Source organism: Lagopus muta, chromosome 10 (genome assembly GCF_023343835.1).
Source record: "Lagopus muta isolate bLagMut1 chromosome 10, bLagMut1 primary, whole genome shotgun sequence".
Classification (NCBI taxonomy): Eukaryota; Metazoa; Chordata; class Aves; order Galliformes; family Phasianidae; genus Lagopus; species Lagopus muta.
In genome coordinates, this window is record NC_064442.1 from 14,208,403 (window position 1) to 14,229,121 (window position 20,719).

General features: G+C 41.1%; 1 protein-coding gene across 10 annotated transcripts in view; it reads left to right on the forward strand.

Annotated features, from left to right (window-relative positions):
- Window positions 1-214: 214 nt before the first annotated feature.
- TJP1 (tight junction protein 1) overlaps window positions 215-20,719 on the forward strand; it is a 159,650-nt gene continuing 139,145 nt past the window's right edge. For 2 of the 10 annotated variants that reach the window (XM_048956397.1, XM_048956401.1), the window contains exons 1-3: window positions 215-287; window positions 944-1,005; window positions 9,965-10,097. In XM_048956397.1, the coding sequence (XP_048812354.1) occupies window positions 234-287; window positions 944-1,005; window positions 9,965-10,097 (249 nt within the window). In that variant the 5' untranslated portion in view covers window positions 215-233. Of the gene's footprint in view, window positions 288-800; window positions 1,006-9,964; window positions 10,098-20,719 lie in introns of those variants that run through there. The other 8 variants (XM_048956402.1, XM_048956396.1, XM_048956399.1 and 5 more) reach the window with 4 other exon arrangements.

Below are 20,719 nucleotides of genomic sequence, written 5' to 3' on the forward strand. Positions count from 1 at the left end.
TTCGCTCTCCCACCCTCACCTTCGCACTTTCTCCTCGCCGCACCTCAGCCCCTGCCGCTCGCCCTCACCTCACCTTCCCCTCGCCGCCTCCGCAGCGCCGCCCAGGCGGGTAGCGCGGCGTTTCCCCCCCGCCGCTCGGGCGCAAGGCGGGCTGGACAGATCAGGACGGACAGATCGGGACGGCACGGGGCGCTAAGGAGATCAGGGCCGGGCTGCGGCATGGCGCCCCGCTGATGGCCGGAGGGCAGCGCCGCAACTGCGCCACATGGGCGGGGGGGAGAGCCCAGGTAGCGGAGCCGGGCAGCGGGAGCGACGGGGCGGGGATGGTCGGGAAGGAGGCCCGCCGGGCCGGGGGGGACACGGGGGGCAACGGCCCGAGAGGGGACCGAGCGGGGAGGGGGGGGTCGGGCCTAGCGAGAGGTGGCGCAGGTGAGGATGGGGCGAGCGGCCTGCGGCCTCGGGGCGGCGGCGGCGAGGGAGAGGGGGAGCGGCAGGTGCGAGCGGGGGGCTGCGGGCGGGCAGTGCGGCTGAGGAGGAGGAGGAGAAGAGCGCGGGCCGGGGGGAGGGCAGAGCGCGGCGGGAGGCGGAGGAGCGTCAGCTGGAGCGCGGATGGCGGGAGCGCGGCGGGAGGCGGAGGAGGAGGAGGAGGAGAGCGTCAGCGGGGGGCAGAGATAGCGGGAGTGCGGCAGGAGGAGGAGAGCGCGAGCCGGGGGGGCAGAGAGCGAGGGAGCGCGGCAGGAGGAGGAGGAGGAGAAGGAGGAGGAGGAGGAGGAGGAGGAGGAGGGGAAGGAGCGACGCAGGGACGGCAGATGCCTGGAAATAAAAATTTGATGATTGCATGCAGCGGCTGGAGAGACTCTGTCGGTGGCGGCGGCGGGGACGCGGCAGGGACAGGGGGGGCGACGGCAAAATGAAGTATCAGAAATACCTGACTGTCTTGCAGATGGCCATAGGGGTGACCGCCTCCAACAGGGGCAGTCTGATGCCCTTAAAGAGGAAGCTGTGGTGAGTAGGCACCGCGGGCGGCTCTGCGGCCGGGCCGGGACGGGCGGGCGGGCGGCGGTCGCGTTCCGCCGTACGGTTCCGCCGCGGGCCCGGGGCTGCCGCGCGCGCCTCCGGGCGGGACGTTCCCGGCGCGGGCGGGGGCCGCGGGCTCGGAGCTCCCCGAGGGAGCTGTCCGCGCCTCGGTGACCCGGCGGCCCGCGCTCGGCATCCCGCGGGGCGCTGGCGCGGCCGGGAAGGCGCTGCGCCCGGCGTGCGGGGCGCTCCCACGGGCGGCAACGAGCCCGAGCCCGCCGGGCCGAGCCTCCCTGCGGGCCGAGCCTCCCTCCGGGCAGGTGGGCCGGGCGGCGGCGCGGGCCTCGGTGCGGCGGCGTGCGGTTGAGATGCTGAAATGGACTTTCCCTCGACTCGTTGTCGGTGTTAGCGCTCTCGCCGATGGGTGTGCTGAACCGATTTTTCTGGCTGAATCAACAATGCGTTATGAAAAATGTATTAAAGTGAAATTGTGTAATGTGGGTGAGTAGGGCAGCGACAAGCATATGGCACCGTGCTGCCCGGCACTCGCTGACGGGAGCAGGCCGCTGCCGGCTGTGTGGAGGCACCGGGATGTGCCGGCAGGACGAGCTGGGAGGTCCATGAGCTCGGGTTTTTTGTGAAGGAGCTGCCCAGAACAAACGCACGCTGAGAATGCCTTTCCTCGAAAAGACAAAGTGGTTCCGGTGGAGATGGCCCTGTGCTTTCTTTCACTGTGCTTAAATGCTCATGGTGAGGGGAAGTGCCATAGAAGGCATGGTAGGTCATGCTGCTTAGAGGGACATCCTCTGCAGGGACAGGGCTGTTGGCATGTCAGCAGCCCCGACAAATACAGGAGTACCCGAATTCTACAGTGTGCTTTTCCCTTCCCCTCTCATGCCCCATATTGCCAGTTAGCATTCTCAGTATCAAGGAAGTGTATTCCTTGCAGGAGCAATGTAAAGCTAATAAGCTCTGTCATTAGTTCCGAATCTTGCTATAAAACAGATTGCAAATCCATCTCTATTCACTGTAATGCGCGAGATCAAATATAGTCTTACACAAAAATATGTTGTCATGCAAATAAGTTTATTACATTTAATCAAATCAAAAGGTTTTATAGTATATTCAGTGGTTTGATTTTGATTATGTAAGTTACATAAAGTGCTACCACCATACCTGTTCTGTTCTCCTCCAGTGCTTTTCTTGCCTGTGTGCAGCAGCACATCCATTGATATATTACTTCTTTTGACAGTCTTAATTTGTCAAGCACTAGCACTTGTTCTTGTTTCCTATGTCTTCTTGGAAACATTTTGTTTTACGACACATTAATGTGAGGCTATTTACATGTACTTTAGAAGTCTGAAAGGTGCTTTTCACTCCTTGAGGTGATGTCTGCAGCTGGAGTTAGATCAGCTCTGTATCACCTGGTTTTCTGGCAAATTTCTGTGCTTTTTGAGCACAGATATCAAAACAATGGAGTGGATCCCCACTGCTGTGTGCTAAGAGCAGTGCATTTCATAACGTTTGTAACTTGCCTCAGTACTGCTGCAATGGTAGGCTTCGTGGAGATTTAGTTAGCTAAGAGTGTTAGGGAGAAATAAGACATTTTTTTTTTAATTTTAGGGATATCTATGGATTATTTAAGGTTTGGAAGCCTATGTCTAGGATGTTGTTGTTAATAGGTGACATGATATTATGTAGTCACTTTTTCTTTGAGAACTTTAATAGCATTAGGCATTATGAGAATTTATGCTCGTGTAAGAACTACCATTCTCTGATGCATTTAGAGAAACGCTTAAGGATACTTTATCATTTAGTTTGGGTTTTTTTTTTAAACTTAGTCTGTGTCAAATAATCCGTTAAGAAAAAGTGAATATTAGAGATGAGAATAGATACCATATTACTCAAATCAGTGTGATATTAGACTGTATTTCCAACACAGAAAGCAAGAGTGTATTCCAGTACTGGATCACTGAGGATCTCCAAGAAGCATAAGCAAAATGTATAATCGAGCAATTTTGTAATCAACGGATGCTGATTTTCATTTGTTTTTGTTTAGCTAAAAGATAACAGCAACAAAAAAAAGCCTTTTGTTTAACCAGTCAGATTCATAAATTCTTTGATATGTTGGTACGTACTGAAAGTGGAAGCAAAAGGCATAACTTAATAAAAAAGGGTTAAAATACTCATCTTTTTGTCGGTTGAGATAATCCACCTGAATCCTACTGAATGAAAATGAAAAAGGTAACAGCAATGGTTTATTTCTTTATGGAGCATCTGTCACTCCAATTTCCTTCTACTTTCTTCCCCAGAATCCAAGTTCTGTTCCTGATGTACAAAAGCAGAGTTAGGAATGAAAACAAAACAAAAAAAAGGTGGATGCCCGTGTCTCATGATGTGTTAACAATAAATTGGTGTAAACTCTCTGAGTGCAAACCAGAAAATGGTCCTAAACAGATGCTGCAGGCTTGCTGTGGGAAGTGGTGTAGATGGAAATTTGACTGCACTTAATGTGGAGCTCGGTCATTTTATGGTGAGGTTTGTCGGAGGCAGTAACGTGTTGGACCTAGTGATGAAGGAAGTTGCTGGAGTCTAGAGCTGCTGATTCAGACCTGTGTTTGTGAGGCACTGTAATTTAATACCTAGGAACCAAATGAGATGAGTAGGATGAGATGAGTACAGTCTTGCTGTATCTGGATGCAAAAAAGTGCTGTCATAATGCTGCCAGTTAGCAGTCTAACAAGTCAATAAGCTGTCTTCATTCAGAGCAGGATCCTCCTTCCAGCTCAGGCAATATGAGAAGTTTGCAGGCTGTGATGAGCTTCTTCCTGGACAGATTTTCTTTTCTGAGCCTGTATGATAATACTTTTTTGGAGTACTAAAGTTATTTCTCCTAGAGTAGGGTTTTACATGATGCCTCATGTTTAAAACGATTACAAGAGCTGCATAATTATCATTTCCTTCTGAATTTCTCATTTCTATTGTGAAATAGGTTATTTCACAGAGTTTTTCAAATTGTAAAACCTTTATTCTGGCACTGAGATTTCGCTAGAGCAGTTATTAGAGAAGGCAGAATAAAAATTGGGGATATGCTGGTTTGCACCTTGAAAACTGTATGCCACTTTCTTTCACCATGATAAGACAATCCAGAACTTCATTGGTCAACAGCTGTGACAGCTTTTATTATTGTTTTTATGGGTGAGAGCAGCATTGGTCAGCACCTTAGCTAGTATACTCAAGAAAAACTAATTGCTGACCTGGGGATGCCTTTAAACACTAAACTGACATCAGTATTTACAGAAATACCAATATCTACAACTGGAATGCTTTTGGAATAGGAAACAATAAACAATGTATTTAAGGGGAACAATACAAATGCACAGTAATTTCTTACCACACTGACAATAATGTTTCTCTTCCAAAGGAAGAAGGAGCAAGCCAAAAAGGAAAAAAAACAAAAACCCAGAATATTTTCTAGCAGCTCTAATAATCCTCACTGATATTCTCGTGTGTCTTCAAGCATTTACCTCTACCTTGGAAGGCTTCCTCTGCTTGGGTCTGCTCCCTCTGTCTCCCCATGGTGCAAATGAGTGTGAAGTCACGAAAAGGCGAAAAGCTCAGTTATTGATGTGTTTTTGTTACCAAGAATGTTATGGAAATGGCTGGGGCTATCCATGGTGATATTTCTGTGTCTTTTTAGAGTGATGGGTAGTTGCCTGAAGTAATCCTTAGGTTACAGAGAAGTCTGCAGAAGCAGTGTTGTACAGAATTTGCATTTTGACAGGGTCTAATTGGTGCTATTGCTAAGTGAGTGTGCGATTTGGCAGCCTGGATGTTAATGATAGCTGCTGCTTGTAAGATCTGCATGGGCAGATTTATTTTTAAGCATGTGAGTAAACTTGCCTGCAATCATTGTCGGCATTAAGCATTGATCCGAACGCTTGGTTGAGTGTTTGTGTTCAGACTGGGGTCGGATGTGAAAGTTCAGGCTCGTAGCGAAGGATGCCTGTTTTATCATTAGGACCATCCCCAGGGAGAAAAGTGTCACTGTTGGTTTATGTTCCATGTAGAAACATAGCTAGAAAAAGCAAATAATAGAAAATGTATAAGAGAAATAAAGCATTAAAGATTCAGCCTCTTGGATGTGGCTGCAGAAGTATGTGGAAAAACGCAGATCACCAGAATGGATGTTATCCATTATTGCTTCTGTTAATACTTGTTTGAAATGGGAATAGTAGTCTCATTTTAGCTCACTGTAAAGATTTGTTGGTGATGCAAATTAATTGATTTTTTTTTTTTCCTGATGAAGGTGGGAAGCTCTGCTTAGTATTGAAGATATTTGCAGAGATGTACATTTTTCACAGTAGGGGACTGCTCAGGGTTACCAGTAATTGTTTCATATTAGGCTTTTTTTTTTTTAAATCAAAAACTAACACTGAATGACTATGAATTTTAGGTCTTCCAGGCAAGCGGGAGTGAGTTTCAGCCTTTCCACTGTTTGTTGCAGCCAGAAGGCATACTGGCCACATTCAGCTGCACCCAGCGGACATCTCTGTCATAGTGGGGAAGCCTGTCTTCTCATCGGACACAATTACAGACAATTCACACATTTCTCAGTAGAGATCTGTGAAACTACTAGAGATAGAAGTTTCAGACTTGCATGGCCACCTGCAGTAACCGTTTGCTACAGACACCTCAGCACTTTTTAATAAGATGGTAGACAACTTGCAGGATATGAGAGTCATAGTGATTAATTATGACACTAAGTCTTGTTGAGGATATATATTTGCCAAAGATTTGTTCTCTCTATATTATATTCAGAAAACAAATACAGAAATGGTTTCAGTCCACAAATTATTCAATTATTCGGATGCTGCTCTATAAAATTGTTCAGAACTCTAAATCACTAAATAATGAGCTGTAAATCTCTTGAGTCTAACTGCACTCCAGAAAATTAACATGACATTAGTTTAGCTATTTCAACCAAGACAGAACTTTAAAAAAATGTTAGGGAATATTGAAGCTCGTTATAAATAGTAGTTTTCTGCAAGTAAAGTAGTAAGTATAGTAAGTAAGTATCTGTAAGTATAATTTTTAATAATAACTGAGGTATGTTACATAGATTACATCTAATTATATTATAGTGTGCATTGAGGGATTAGTCCTTGATGTTGACAGTGCACTTTGATGTAAATGTTGACTAGTATTTTGCTAGACTAATGCATTCATCAGTGGAGCACAGACACTAGAAGTGTCTTCATGTTTTTGCTTATTTTTCCAACTTGAGAAATAATTCATTCACAGTTATGTAATCTGATGTCTGATCAGGAACCAGCAAGGTCAATGTAACTGTTGTAAGAATTGTGGAGAATAAACCAGAGTCTCTGGCTCAAGGTGGGATTTACAAAGTCATTCCATCTTACCAAATAACATTTCCAGAATTGATGTGCCTTGATTTGGGAATCCTGGATGAGCCACGTTAGAAAGCTGTTATGTTTCCACGGAATACTGAGGACATTCTTTGATAAACAAAACCAGTGCTTTTCCAACAAGGCATCTAGAATCATCCACTCCTTTCAGAGCTCTGGAGTCAGCTTTTTAAGTGTCTAGGCTTCTCTCAAGATCTCATTCTTAAGCTTTGAATCAAGAGTGCTTGCATGAAGTGGTTGATGAGTTGCAGACACTTTAACAGGAGAAATCTTCCTGCCTTAGCTGGTGATAATTCCTCTATACCCCTGTACTACAGCCAGTGATTTAGCAACTCTCTCAGCAATTTTCTATTAATTAAATAACACAAAAGAAATACGAAGGAAAGATGTAATGAAGTATAGCAACTTTCATTAATATATTAATTTTTTTTTACCTTGAGGTTCAGATGCCAGAACCATCGTATTACATGACAGTTTCAGTGCTCATTTAAAAAACAAACAAACAAACAAACAAACAGCTCTATTTCTCAAGTTACAATGGAAATGATGGGGACAGAAAGCAAGATAGGAAAGTAAAAAGAATTTAAAAATCTGTCTTTCAGTTCTATGCAGAAATGAATTTCAACTCAAACTCAGACACTTTGAGGCTTGTCTTGTGAGTTTGGACACACTGAAACCAATATTCCCATTTATCTTGCAACCTCATAGTCTTCATTTTGGAGTCTTATTCCTTGTGGTATTTCCTAATGCCGGAATCAGTTGCTATTGCTGTACTGCACCAATGTTACTGGAATTCTAGAGGGTTTTATTGCTGCTTCTTGTGTTCCAAGAGGGTGGATGTCATAGATCCAGTTCTGTCTCAGGTTTTTTAGCACCCCATTGCTAAAGCTAGAGTAGTAGCAGAGGCACTGGAGGAGCTGGCATTTCATTTCTTTACTCTTGCCCCAAAGTTTCCCCATCAACCATAAAGTCAAAAACACACTGTTCTGTACCTGTGGATATCTTACAGCAGTAAGCTTCAAGATTTCTATTGGTGATACTGATTTGATTTTTCTTCAGTTGGTTAAATATTGCTTTATTTACTTGTAAAGACACATTGAAGTTAATAATGTTATAAAAAAAGTGAGTCTTTGATATCGCGATATTCCTTCCCATAAAATTCTACTTTGAAAGTTAAACGTGGTTTTTAAAGCAGGATTTGGAACTATGGAAGCTAGTAAATATTCACTGTCATTGGTTCTCCATCAGAATGAAATGATGGACGGATTCCTGGGGCAGCAAGTTCTGCTCCTCTCTTTCATTTTTTTCAAGTGCCTTTGAAGAATGAATCTTTTGAGTAGAAGGGCTTTCAAAATGCATCATTAGTTCAGTTCTTTGTGAAAACTGTGTGACTTTGATTAGCTTGTTATTTTTACAGGCTTTATTTCACTTTATTTTATTATATATTTTTAGGGCTTCTTAGTATGAGAAAACATTAAAAGACTTAGAATTTAAATAAATATACATCTAAAGGCCCCAGACTGAGTGGTTTGAAATAGAAAATTAAGAAAAGCCCAGTGCAGCTTATGGTTGTTCAAAAATATTACTATTAAATGCAAAGAAGAATGTTATTATTAAGTTACTGAGCATTTAATGGAATGGAGGTAAAGGTGAGAACTTAATGACCCAGGCGACAAGTATTGAAATAGGCAACCCTCACAGATTTTCTGGGGGGAGAATAAATCCAGACCTTGCTGTAGTGAAAGCCGTGGATCTCTTTGTGGGCTCCATGGTCAGTGTGCGGGTGGATTAAACACATTTGGACTAACTTTATCACAACTGTTTGCAGAGCTCCGTAACGTGTCCAAAAGAGATTCATACGGTCAAAATGTATGATCAGTGTAAATGTCACTTCTTGTCTGTGAACAGGAGTCGTGACAGAGCAGCTGTCTTGCTTTGGGAGTTTGTTTTTATGATTCTTTCAGACATTTCAGCAGGAAAATCTCTGGTGTTGATTTGGTTTCTGTGTACAATTCCATTGCAATAGCAGCCTGGCATCTTTCTCAGAACTTGCCCCATAAATAATTTCATCAGAAAAATCTGGTGTTGTCTGAGCAGGAGGTTTATGCATTTCTGAATATTAGTTATGTAACAATTCAGTAAATTTTCTTTCCTCGCAGTTGAAAGTTCAGGAGTAAATTAACCCAAGGGGAAAAATATTAATTTGGAAATTACAGCAATTCATCAAAAATGGAAGTGTTTGTAAATTGAATGAGAAATTTTAAAATCTCTTTCTTTTTTTAATTTACACATTTTATTCCTGTGACTTTTGTCTCTCCAGCCTCTTACAAATGTGAATGGGGACGTTTTATTCCAGTTGTGAAGCAGTGTAGACCCCAGGGTTCCCCCACCAAACAAGTATATTCAGCCTGGGTATTTTGTACTTGGAATTTTGTATTTCAAGTGTTAGCATGGCCCACTCTGTGCAACCTCTCTTTGTGGTAATGTGTACCTGTAAAGGCACACAGCTGTCCTCTTCGTTTGTAAAAGCTTTCATGTACGTACCGAAGCCATTTATTCCAAGTTTAAAAAGAGAAACCCAAAAATATATAGGAATCTTAATGGTTACAGGGAAAATCATTGAACTGTTGTTGTCCACAGCCTTGGGCAATGCAAAAAAGATGTGTATGGATATATGTGTGCACGCGTGTTTCAGTGGCCTCTTACGCCTGCAGCTGAGAAAAAGAAGAAATGTAAACCTGCAGAAGAAGATTTTACTTTCTAGGTGCACGGATTTGCTGAAACACAGCACTCGTTTTCCTAATGTGGTGTCAGACTGACTACAGACTATTTTGCATTTAAAATATTGACCTTTTGAAACTTATATTTAGTTAATTGTTAACCCCATTTACATTTACTCATTAACAACTTTCAACAATTTTGAAATACAAGGAGCTTACTCAAAGTACTTCAATTGCAAGCTCCTCTTAGAACTGTATTTAGATGACCAATGTGATGAACAGCCTTGAAAGCTGTAGTTTTAATTACCTCTACAGCTGTAATAGGTCCTTTCCATGTTGTTATTTCTCACCATTATTCTTTGCTAGAAGAGCTGAAGTGCTGTTAGTGCTTAAACTGGAAAAGGTCAGAAGCCGAATTCTGCCAGGCTGCCTTTGATTTAACCAACAGACAGCAGCATGTATCACAGGACACAATTTTTACCTTGAACTAAGAGTGGAAAATATCCCTTTTAGTTTTTCAAAAGTTAAATATGTTTCTTTGCATTTTTTCTGACGTTTCTTACATCCGTGCAGAAAATGTACAGAAGACTCAATCTGCAAGCAGTGGTGGATTTAGTGGGAGCTACATTCCCGCATCTTTTGTTGTCTTATTTTGGTACTGCCTGTTGGAATACCAAAGGTTGGATTGAGAACCCTGTGATATCAGCCTTGCTCATTTTTTTACTTGTATATTAACAGCGCGATATAAAGTAAAGCGAGCTATTCTTTGTCTGATATGGATCTCTTTTTGTTTGGCAGGGTAACTCCATCTTCCGAAAATCCCAATGGTGCTACCTGTAGTGTAAGTCAGGGAAAACCTTCTTTAAGAAGAATAAAAGGGAGAATACACAGAAGCAAAAGCCTCGATAGCATTGATTTCTGTGAATTCACTGTAAGTACCTTATCTTTTACGTTCATTCCATCTGAAGTTACGAGAATCTTGCTAATAAAGGAGTCATTCCTCTTGCATTTGGTTTATGTCATTGTTAGAATTGGAAAAGGTGTTGTTCTTAATAATGTTAAGAGTTAGGGTTCCATGCTGGCAAATGTAACAAAAATTGTATTGCTTACATAATTACTGATACATACCCACATTTTTGTTCTTGAGTAGACGTTAGTTCTGTATCTTGATTTCAGATTTTGATATTGCCTCATGCATAAAGAGATGCACAAATTAACTGGAAATTGAGTAAATATGAAAAATGAATTACGTTTTCAACATCTATTTTCAGACTTAGAATGTGGAAGTTGTATTCACATTAAAATATATGTATTTTTAGGCAATCTTCAAAAGCATTTTTATTATATGCAGCTGTAGTAGAGTACAAGAGAAAAATCAAGGCATATAAATTGTGTGTGTTCTTAGAGTACTTAAAGTTAGTATATCTGATAGATACTTTACTTAAGAGGTATTGGTGTATACTTGTTTGCTTCTCTGATTACAGTTACTTACATTTGTTCTATGGTTTAAGAAAATTCATAGTGGTTTTGAGGAACTTGTATAGCTTGTACTTCAGAGATTTAATAGAATTTAGAGAAAAAATATGCAATAGAGACATGTGCAACTTTTAATTAAGGAAATGTTTACATTGAAAAGAATATGTGAATGTGAATGGAGTGTGGGGATAGATTTCCCACCATTTATACTGGTCAGAAAAGGTTAGAGTTATTTCTAAAAAGCCGTGGCATGTTTTCAGAAGTCCTTTACTGCAAAAGCAGTATAAGCTGCACCTCTGGAAGGACTGGTGGAAATCTGATCAAAACAAATTACATTACTCTGACAAACTAATATGATACAGCTATCAAATACTAACATAATGGTTAAGAATATGTTGAGTTATAAACCCACTGTTAAATGTGAGAACAAAAGATGTAATTAGGAAATATGTGCTGTCTTTATGATAACGTATAGATCAATAGAAATTGCATTGTCTGGTACTACATGATAATAGAAATAACATCATTATAATGTTCAGATGTAATTTTGTGAAACAGTTAAAACTAAAAAACATAACAAACTCAGTTTGTGCAGCGTTCTTTGTTTTGTAAAAGATGATGCCAATAGCATCAATGACATTTTTTTCTCAGGACTGCTTTGCTTCTAATTAGGATGTCTTGTCAAGCTATCTTTGGAACAAAGAGCTTGTTTGCTGTGTAAGGAAACAATGGAACTGGTAGCAAGGATTTGTGATAGAATGTTTTCTGTGGTGTCCAGCTACTTCTAGGATGCAAAGTCAAGTCTCATAACTGATTTAAAGTTAGTTTTGGAGTCTGTGCAAACTGTTGTCACAGAAGCGATGTTGGTGTAATGGTTACCTCACTGAAGGGTAAAAATTCTCTTTGGGAATGAGATTGCTGAAACAATAATTTTAGCATGTGCTATATGGGTCTTCATCTGTGTGGTCCTATTAAGGAGTTTTATCTAAATCTCTACTCTTGGGGCTTTCACAGGAAAAAGCGATCGAAGCCAACGGTAAAAAGAATATCCTGTGTGCCATAGAACTTTTGCAAGGAGATTTGAGACACATAATAACAGCCCATGCCTGAGCATGAAATGTGCCAATATACAGAGTATGTACATCTATCCATATGAAACTCAACTATTAATAGCAAAGCGTTGAAAATCAGGATCATGAAAAGAGGACCACTATTTATTCTGAGGTTGTGTGTTAAAGGGTGATGACACTATAAAATAGCTAAGCAGAGAAACAGAGTTGTACAAATGGATTTTCTTGCTGCTGCTACAAAATTAAGCTACAATCACACTAAAATATTTCTTAATATTGCTTAATAGTACTTTTATTGTTTTAAAATTGTGATTAAAAATAGATCTGAAGAAATAATCGAGGGAGTCAATATGAATAAATCTTTCCAAAGTGCTATAATACTATTCATGTTATGCATCTTTTTCTGGTAGGAAGGCTCGTGCACTGGCAGAAGGAATAAAATAGAAAATAAAACATGTAGCAGAAGTGAGAAATTATTTTACACAGTGAAGGAAAGAGCTTTTTATACATTCCCTTTGGAACTGCTCAGTGTGGTAGTGTTGTTTTCATGCAGAACAGAGATGAAATGTTTCATATTGAAAGGATGATTTCTATGCTGACAAACTCAAAATAACTGGAGGAGCCAATGAAGTGCTAGCTTTCTTCATCATATAATGCAATTAATATCTATTAATAATTCTGACTGTTAGAGAATTTCATGTCTATCTGCATCCCAAATTGTTGTGTTTTTTTTGTAAACCTTTTGTTCCTTACCTCTAAGCTAATACATGTTGAATACAAATCCTGACAGCAGGGGGACCTAAAAAAAACAAAAGTTGCATGCTGCATTTTCTCCTAGCACTAGAAGATGTGTCCCTAGTGGGAAAGGTCTGGATTTCCATGCAATATGTACATATGAAAATGCAGTAGGTGAAAACACTGTACCACTTACTGTGACTTCAGCTGTGGTGGATCACTAGCTGTGGGAGCAGTGTTAAGCTGGGAGGCTCATTAAAAAACATGGTTATTCTTTGCAAGGGAAAGGTTAGCCAGAGAAGAGCCTACTGCATGTGTGAGGTTCCAGCTGAGACCAAGTTATGACTTGGACAGAATACCACAGCCTTCTCCTGAGGGCTGTCTGGGACAGGAAGTGCTGCCCTGCTCCTTGTTCACCTCGTGAAGCCTATGATGTTTGCAGCTTGTTGGTCCTGTGGCTATTACTGTGGGTAACATACCTAAAAGAGTTGGAGGGGTCTTTGCCTGTGTAAATTGCTGTAATGGCAGGTCAGCCTAAAAGGAACTTACTGTGAGCCTCAGGTATCTGTGAGAGGCTGCCAGGGCATGCCCCTGTTGCTGTGCAGCAGCTGCCTGGTGTTTCAGCATCTTTAACATCATGTTAGGGGGTATAAATTCTTTGTTACTACAAGTGGTGGGAGTCTGCAGGATTGCTGACAAAAGATCTGGGATTTATTTCTGTTGATACCTCTGCTGTCTGAAGTGGGTGGTACTGGGGTTTGTAAGTCATGACTCCCATTACCATTTTGCTAAGAAAGTGAGCAGGAAGATAAAGCAGAGAGACAGCGATAAGCCACAGAGTGACAGGACTGCAGCTCCTTTAATGTCTTTCATCCTTTTTCTTTTCTTTATCCTCTCAAGGTCCAATTAGGGTCTGGTTCCCACTAAGTAAAGCTGTTTTATTGTTTTTCAGTTCCCCTTTAAGGAGTACAAGCATGCAATGCTTTCCCAGTTTTTAGTCTCTGTTTTATTGCAATATAACAAAAATGTGTATTTTTTTAATATGGGTAAATGGTTATCTGCAAGAAACGTTGTGTAACTCCTTTTGCACGCTGCAGAAAGCTTTGAACTGGAGAAGGAAAAGGATTATAAGTTCTCAGAGAGCTCTGAAATAAGTCTTCCCTTGTAGAATGAGCTGGTCATACTAGTGGTCATTACATCCATTTTTAAATGCTTACAGTGCTGAAACAAGCTCTGGGCTTGTGCAAGCCACCCTCTGCAGCAGTAGCAGTTCTGAGTCCAATTTGTCAGCAGGGATGTTGTTGTGCTCGGCGCTGTGCCGACACACCCGATATTCCCTGTCAGGGACCTCTGGACCCGTAGCACCAGATGGTGAGGTGTGACTGGGCTCTGCCTTTTTGGCTTCTTTTCGGCCACCATGTGGGAGCGTGGTGGGACCACCATGGGGCTGTGAGCAGCCTGGGGTCCCTGTGTCAGCCCCGAGGTGTCTGAACGAAGCCGATGGCTGCTGGCATTACAGGTTTTGTGCGTGACTCATGGTGTTGCACACACTGACTGCCCCCACGGTGCACAGACACTGAGAAACTCTTCCCTCCTGCCCCTGTGAGACAGTGGGGATGTTCTGTGGGAATGATGACCAGGAGGATTGCTGGGTGCAAGTGTAGGGTCCTCAATGGAGATGGAATATCTGAGATGTGCTTCCTTGTTTTTAATGCTGTAACATTTTGATCAGATTTGAGAAATTTACCAAAATTATCAACTTAAGAGCTCTGTGTGTTTGAAGGAATACATCCATAATGTTTTCCTACTAAAATCAATCCCTGTGGAAGGAGCTCTTATTGGAAATCAAAGCACTGCAGATATTTTCAATACGAATAAGCCCAGCTCTGCGTATTTTCTGAAGGCAGCTGATGCCAGCGGCTCAGTAAGCATGCACACAGCAAGGTGTTGTAAGCAGGCAGATCCATTTCTGGTGTGCTTCCACTTGCACCGAGGTGGAATTCCAATGAAGAATTCTGTGAAATGCTGTGGAAGAGCTGGGTCCTGCTGTCATTTTACCATTCTTTTCTTGTCTTGCCTACTCCGGGTGCACTGCTTTGTCTCATCAGGTATGATAAAGTGGGATTGGCTCCAGTCCTTTGTGCTGGCACTTCAGAAGTCAGTGGATGTCAGTGGAAAAACACAAAAGTAACACGGTGGGGTGGGAGATTACTCAAAAGAAGAGAAGAGAGAGGCGACTAAGCACAAAGGGCAGGCTGAATAAAACAGTGTGGAATGTAGGAGGAAATTGAAGAGGCAACAAAGGAGGAGATCATCACAAAGTGAGAAGTAGCCACACTTGAGTGCCTTTTTTAGGCAGGGAATGCACGTGTTCACCCATCACATTAGTTTGCTGTTACACCACTGAGGGAGCATGGTACCTCGTGGGCCTTCCTGCCCACAGAGGAGCTGTGTAATTCCCTCATGCCCACCATTGTCAGCAGGGCCAACCTCATGCTCAGAGGGGCTGTGTGCCCAGCGCTGTGCGGGCACTGTGTGCTCAGAGGGGCTGTGCTGCCATGTGGGCACGGTGTTCCGCTGCTGCTGTGAGAGGTTTTGCTTCCTTATGTCTTGTAATGACGTTTTAAGGCTGTTTAGGGGCTTCAGACATTAGCTTGCGTGGATGTTTATGATGACATCCTTATTTCACTTCCCAAGACTCTTTGGTAGATTTTTAAAGCGTACGGCAGGCTGAAGAATTTGTTCATTCTTGGAAATGTCCTTACTGAGAAATTGTCATTGTGATTAGCCCCGTTCCCCCAGTGAGAAAACCCGGTGATTAGAACAGGACTCTGTACTGCATCGCTCTGTTAGTTCATAGGGTGAGTATATTGCTGAGTAAAGCAATCTGATCTGTACTGAAATCATGGTTTTGTTGCAATTTCTATTTTATATCATCGAACTCAAACTTCTCGTCATTTGGAGTCATCAAGTAAATTGCTTCTGAGGTGGTAAAAGATATTCTCTAATTTAATTTGAAATAAAATGGTTATATTTTTATACTTCCATTCGTCTTGATTTTATCGCTAGACCTTCCAGTATGAACATGTATCTGTAAAAGTAGTGCAAGGCTAACTGAAGAATAATGGAGATTGTATGTACGTGAGTTATTTCTTAGGATGGAGATGTAAGAACACTGACATTCTTTAAAAAGTCCTGCAGGTATTTTAGCCTTGTTTGTAGATGTGGAAGGAGGAATTCATTAGCACAGCTGGAGTCTTGTAGATGCCCTTAATTTGTTCCTGTTCAGAGAACTGTGTGGTTGTTCTGCAGCTGTTTGTGAGGATTAAATCCTCTGTTGTACAAGACAAATCTCATGCAAAAGTGACTCATTTATTAGGTTATTAATTTCATCTGTTAATGGATACAGGAACACAATACTGGCTTACAGAGTAGAGACAGTTTTAGGCATATTGCTTTACATAAGATGGTTTAAATGATATATAAAAAAAGAAAATTTGTTTCATTTGACCAATTAACACATTTTACAGTTAATGAGATTAATGTACTTTATGTTTCTCTTTTGTATTTCACTGATAATGTAGAAAAAAGTGAGGAAAAATCTCCATATAACTTTTAGCATAGGTAGTGAATAGTTTCAAATACAGATGATTTTTTAACTAATTCTGGTTGGTGCAACCTTTGTAATACTGCACTATCTAAAAGAGAAAATGCTACAGGCTTTTGATCCAATATTATGATTTCTGTAGGAAGAAGGGGTTTGTTTTCGTCACCATTTATTTCTCTCATCTTGTTCTCTTTTCAAACAGAAATCCAAAGTTTTATACAACAAGTATTCTAAACGTTGAGACAAATTAGTAAGTCTTAAACACCATGCTAGGTGAAACGTATGCAGCCTTTCGAGTAAGGACATAAACTGTAAGGATGAGTAATTTAATTTGCTAGGTTTTAAATTGTGATTGACCTTGATTTATGTTTCTGAATCGATTCAGATTGTTTTATGCCTCTGAATAAATTCAGCACTCCAGTGTAAGTCTGCCAAGGATATTAACTTCATAATAGTCATTATACTAGTGACTGGATTTACATTTATATTTAATTAGAAAGATATTTTAGAGTAAGTATATTTTTTAGGTTATTATTTCTTCTGAGGATGTCACCATGAAATGCAGTAGACTGAGCTGCATTGAAATTGGCATCTGTTAAAGCAATACCTCGCTGATTATTTCAGTACCATCATAATTTGACAACTGTGACTTGTCAGGTCTCTCCTTTCCTTAGCAAATGTCAAAAGATATCCAGGCCATCATGTAGTTTAAGTTATATAATATCAGGCCCCTGACATGCAGCAGTAAGGGATGCTGGTGTCCCATATCCCTTCAATCTCAGTATCTCGGTACACATGCCATAACGTTCCAGCCTGCTGAGGCCGCAGGCAGAGGGAAGGTCCAAAGCCTTGTCCTTCAACTGGTGCAGGGCTCCAAGGTAGCACAGGGGGGACAGTGAGTGGCCATTTTCTCTGGTTTAAGGTGCTTCTGAAAGCATGCATTAGTGTCTTCATTTCTGCACTGAATTTTGTATACATCCACATGAAGATCAACTTTGTCTTATAGTCATTTTGTAGGATGACTCAGGGAAAAGAATAACTTTCGTATAAGCTTCTTTAAGTAGCTGCTAATCTAATTTTCTGGAATCCAAAGTTTCTTCATCTTTGTTGTGATACAGACTGGATACCTTAGCATTTTGTTAACTGTTATATATTTATGTAGTAAAAAGTTGTTTCTGTCCAAAAGAATTTTGTGTGAGTGGATTTCTACTGTTTTTGAGTCCAAGTGCATTTATCTTTCATGCCAGAAATTCTTCACTGATTTATTTCTACAGTGGAAGTTAACGTTCTGTTGCTCAATCTATTTTTCTGTTATTGATAGGGTTATTTGACCTTCCTCCATTATTGCGTTTGAAGAGAGGCAGACTTGTTTATAAATATGAGGGAACAAAGACAGTAATGATTTCTGTTGCAGGCTCTCAGTGCTTAAAAATAGCAAATAATAGGAATGTCAGAATGAATGGCTTTTCAAAGATTTCACCAGAATGTATAAGCTTAAAACTGTGGTAGCATGTCTGATTTAATATTTAGTAGTGTTTTCTTTTGTTTTCCCTTGGTTTCGATTGTTTTGTTAGTGTGTGTGTTTTTTGACAACTCAGTTGGCCTTACTGGACTCATTCCCTCTTGGAAATAAGAATTTGTGAGCAATTAATTCTAGTGGCCTTACAATCTATTTTTTATTTTAAAATGAACCTATATGAGTTGCTTTTATTTGTAAAAGGTGCTTCGAATTTTCTGTCATGAGATACATGTCCAAATGTAGGCACTGTTGGCCAGTCTGTTAAGGTGCAATAACGTCTCGGGAATAACAAAAGTCCTATAGTGCAGGTACTGTCAGCATCAAAATACAGTGTTTGTGGTTTTCAAGATCTTGAAATACAACACTTGGCCTCATTGAAAGGTCTTTGAAATCTTTCTTTTTTAGGTAGAGACAGAAGAAATATTAATCAAAGTATTAGATAACCATGACTGAGATGCTCCAGCCATTCGCTGCCAGAATGCTCTCACAGTGGATGTTTCCCAGCACTAAGCTGTATTTCGTTCTTTAAGCTTTGAAGAAGGACTTTTTAGATCTACAGGGAAATGAGAAGGTAGTGCAAGTTCCTAAGCAGCAGCAGAATATCTCTTAAATGCAGCCATGCTCAAGGTTATCTGCTACTATCTAGCTACTGTCATACATCTGTCTATATAACCTCGTAGAAGCAGACGCATACACTGTACACGTCTAATGCAGCTGCATGCTCACTGCATTCAATATATACTGGTTGGGCCCACTTTAGTGTTGCACTGGTTAGGCTCGCTTTCTGTCAGCATGCCCTCTATGTACATTTCAGAGCTTTGTTGACTAAACTCTGCCATCAAATCACTCAGGCTCTGCTGGTAGCAGGCACTTCCAAGCAGAGGCCCTGACCCTATGTGGGCAGACCTTCAGCAGCAGCTGAGAAATGTCTTCGTCACCCTGCCAAGGGCTGCTCTGTCCAATTTTTTTTTTATTCTCTCGAAGTCCCAGTGGGTGCTCAGGAACGTGTCATTTATCACTCAAATAAATTGCATTTTTAAACATTCCTCATCATTCCAAACTGTCCAGCCCTCTTCTAATCTTTGTCATCCAAATGGCTGACAAGTGTGCCTAGGCAGGGGACAAAGGAATTTGCCTTTAGCAGATGGTTTATTTTGGGAGGATATACAAGTGCTAATGTAGAAAGAACTGGCAGAATGCTTCTCGGCAGTCAGAAACGATTTTGATGTATGTGCTATAGCATAAGGTTTTGCTGCAGTTTCTGGAAAACTAAAAATAAAGGAAATGTTGCTAGAACAATGAAATAGAATTCCATGTGTTGAAAGTTGAAGACAAAATACATTCCATCCAATGCCGAAGTCTCTGACTTGAGTGCAGAATGAAATAAAAAAGATTGATTGTAAGCACCTTGGAATTCAGACTGCATGAATTTGCAAAAATTTCTTAGCAAACTTCTAGGAGAAAATGTTTTTCTGGCCCAAATACTTTTTATATATTTTTTAAATTTTCAAGTCTGAGGCTGTGAATGCAAACCAAATTGTTTATACTCTGTGCTTAGGGTAAAAAAGAGTTAGAATGCATTAATGGACCAGGGCAGTTGGCGTGGGCTGCCTCATCAGACCTGCAGCAACAAAGCCACTTCTTATTTGCAGAGGTTCTGGTTGCTTTTGGCACAGATGTCCTCTTTGCCCTCTGGCACAGTTCTACTCAATTTTTCAAAGAATTATTGGGTGTTTGTTGCCCATCTATATCTAAGAAGAGCAGCTTGCTTCTCCCACAGGTATAATATGCCTTTGCTGATAGCTCTGCAGTATTCCACGAGGAAGTGCACAGGACTGGATAACCTCTAAAGAGCAGCTGCCTTTGGATATTTGGCACTGTTATTAGCAATATACTATTGGGATCACAGGCTTCTGTAATAAATTTAGCAATCTTGGCTGTGCTATCATTATACTTATCTAGCACCCCTCAGAGCTAGAGAATTTGAGAAGCACGTCTCCTGTTCTCACCGCGATGAATGCCACTGCATAAGTAAGAAGCAAATATTTTGTATTTTTATGAAGATTTGACATTTAGCTTATGGTGTCTACTGACTTCCTCCAGCTGTCATTCGTTGCCCTTGAGGACCATCCAGGAGACTTGTACTAGAAGTTCGTTCATGACAAAGAAAAGGGAAAATTGGAGCTGCTCAGATATCCAGCCAGCAGAGAATGCTTTCTCTGGGCTTGCTCTGAAGGGAAGTTAATAAAGACAGTACTCAAGGTTGAGGGATATGCTTTCCAGTGAAATGTTCTGCAGGGAAAGGAAATGAAAACTGTCAAGCTCCAGTGAGGTGAGCAGCACACAGCAGAACAAATACGAGCAGAACTGGTCTCCCCCCCCTTTAGGGAAGCCATTGTGTCTTATTCTTTGACCTAATGGTGGTGAACTGCTTTACATCAGAGTGCCTGAAGTGCCCAGGCAGTGCTTCAGCTGCACTTACTTTCAGGTGTGATTTTTCTATGTGGACAGTAAAACAGTGCTTTGTGCAATAATGGTTCATTTACTCTAACAAAACAGGGATGTGATCTCCCAAATTAACAATCCCTCAACAGAGGCATGAAAGCTTTTCGCAGTTTATAAGTGGATGTGCATTCTGTGTTTTTTTTATTCTTAAATGTGCAATCCCTGTGAGACTTGGTTGGCCAAATTAACCTAGTTAAACTTTGCTGATACATTACCTGAGAAGTACATGGCTTTTTCTTTCTCTATCCAGAAAGTAATGGTGGGTTATATCTATATAATGGTGGTCTTTTCTATATTGCCATTAAAGATCTTTCTAGTAACTGCACACAGTCTTTATGCTTTTTGGCTGCAGTTTTGGACAGTATAGCAAAACAGCTTTGCATGTCTGGATGATTCCTACTGGATCAAGGGCTTGAAAGCTATAGCAATTCCGAGATGCAGTCATCTAGAGGTGACCAGCCATCCTTTTTCTGTTTCATAGGAATTCTGCTGTGTGCTCACAGGCAGGCAAGAATGAGTTCAGACAGATGCTGAGAAACAAAATGCATTAATCCAAAACTTTTACAGCCAGTACTTTGTAATCTTGTATTTGTATTGTTAATCTCCTCTGGAGTATCTTTTTTTTTTTTTTTTGGTCTAGA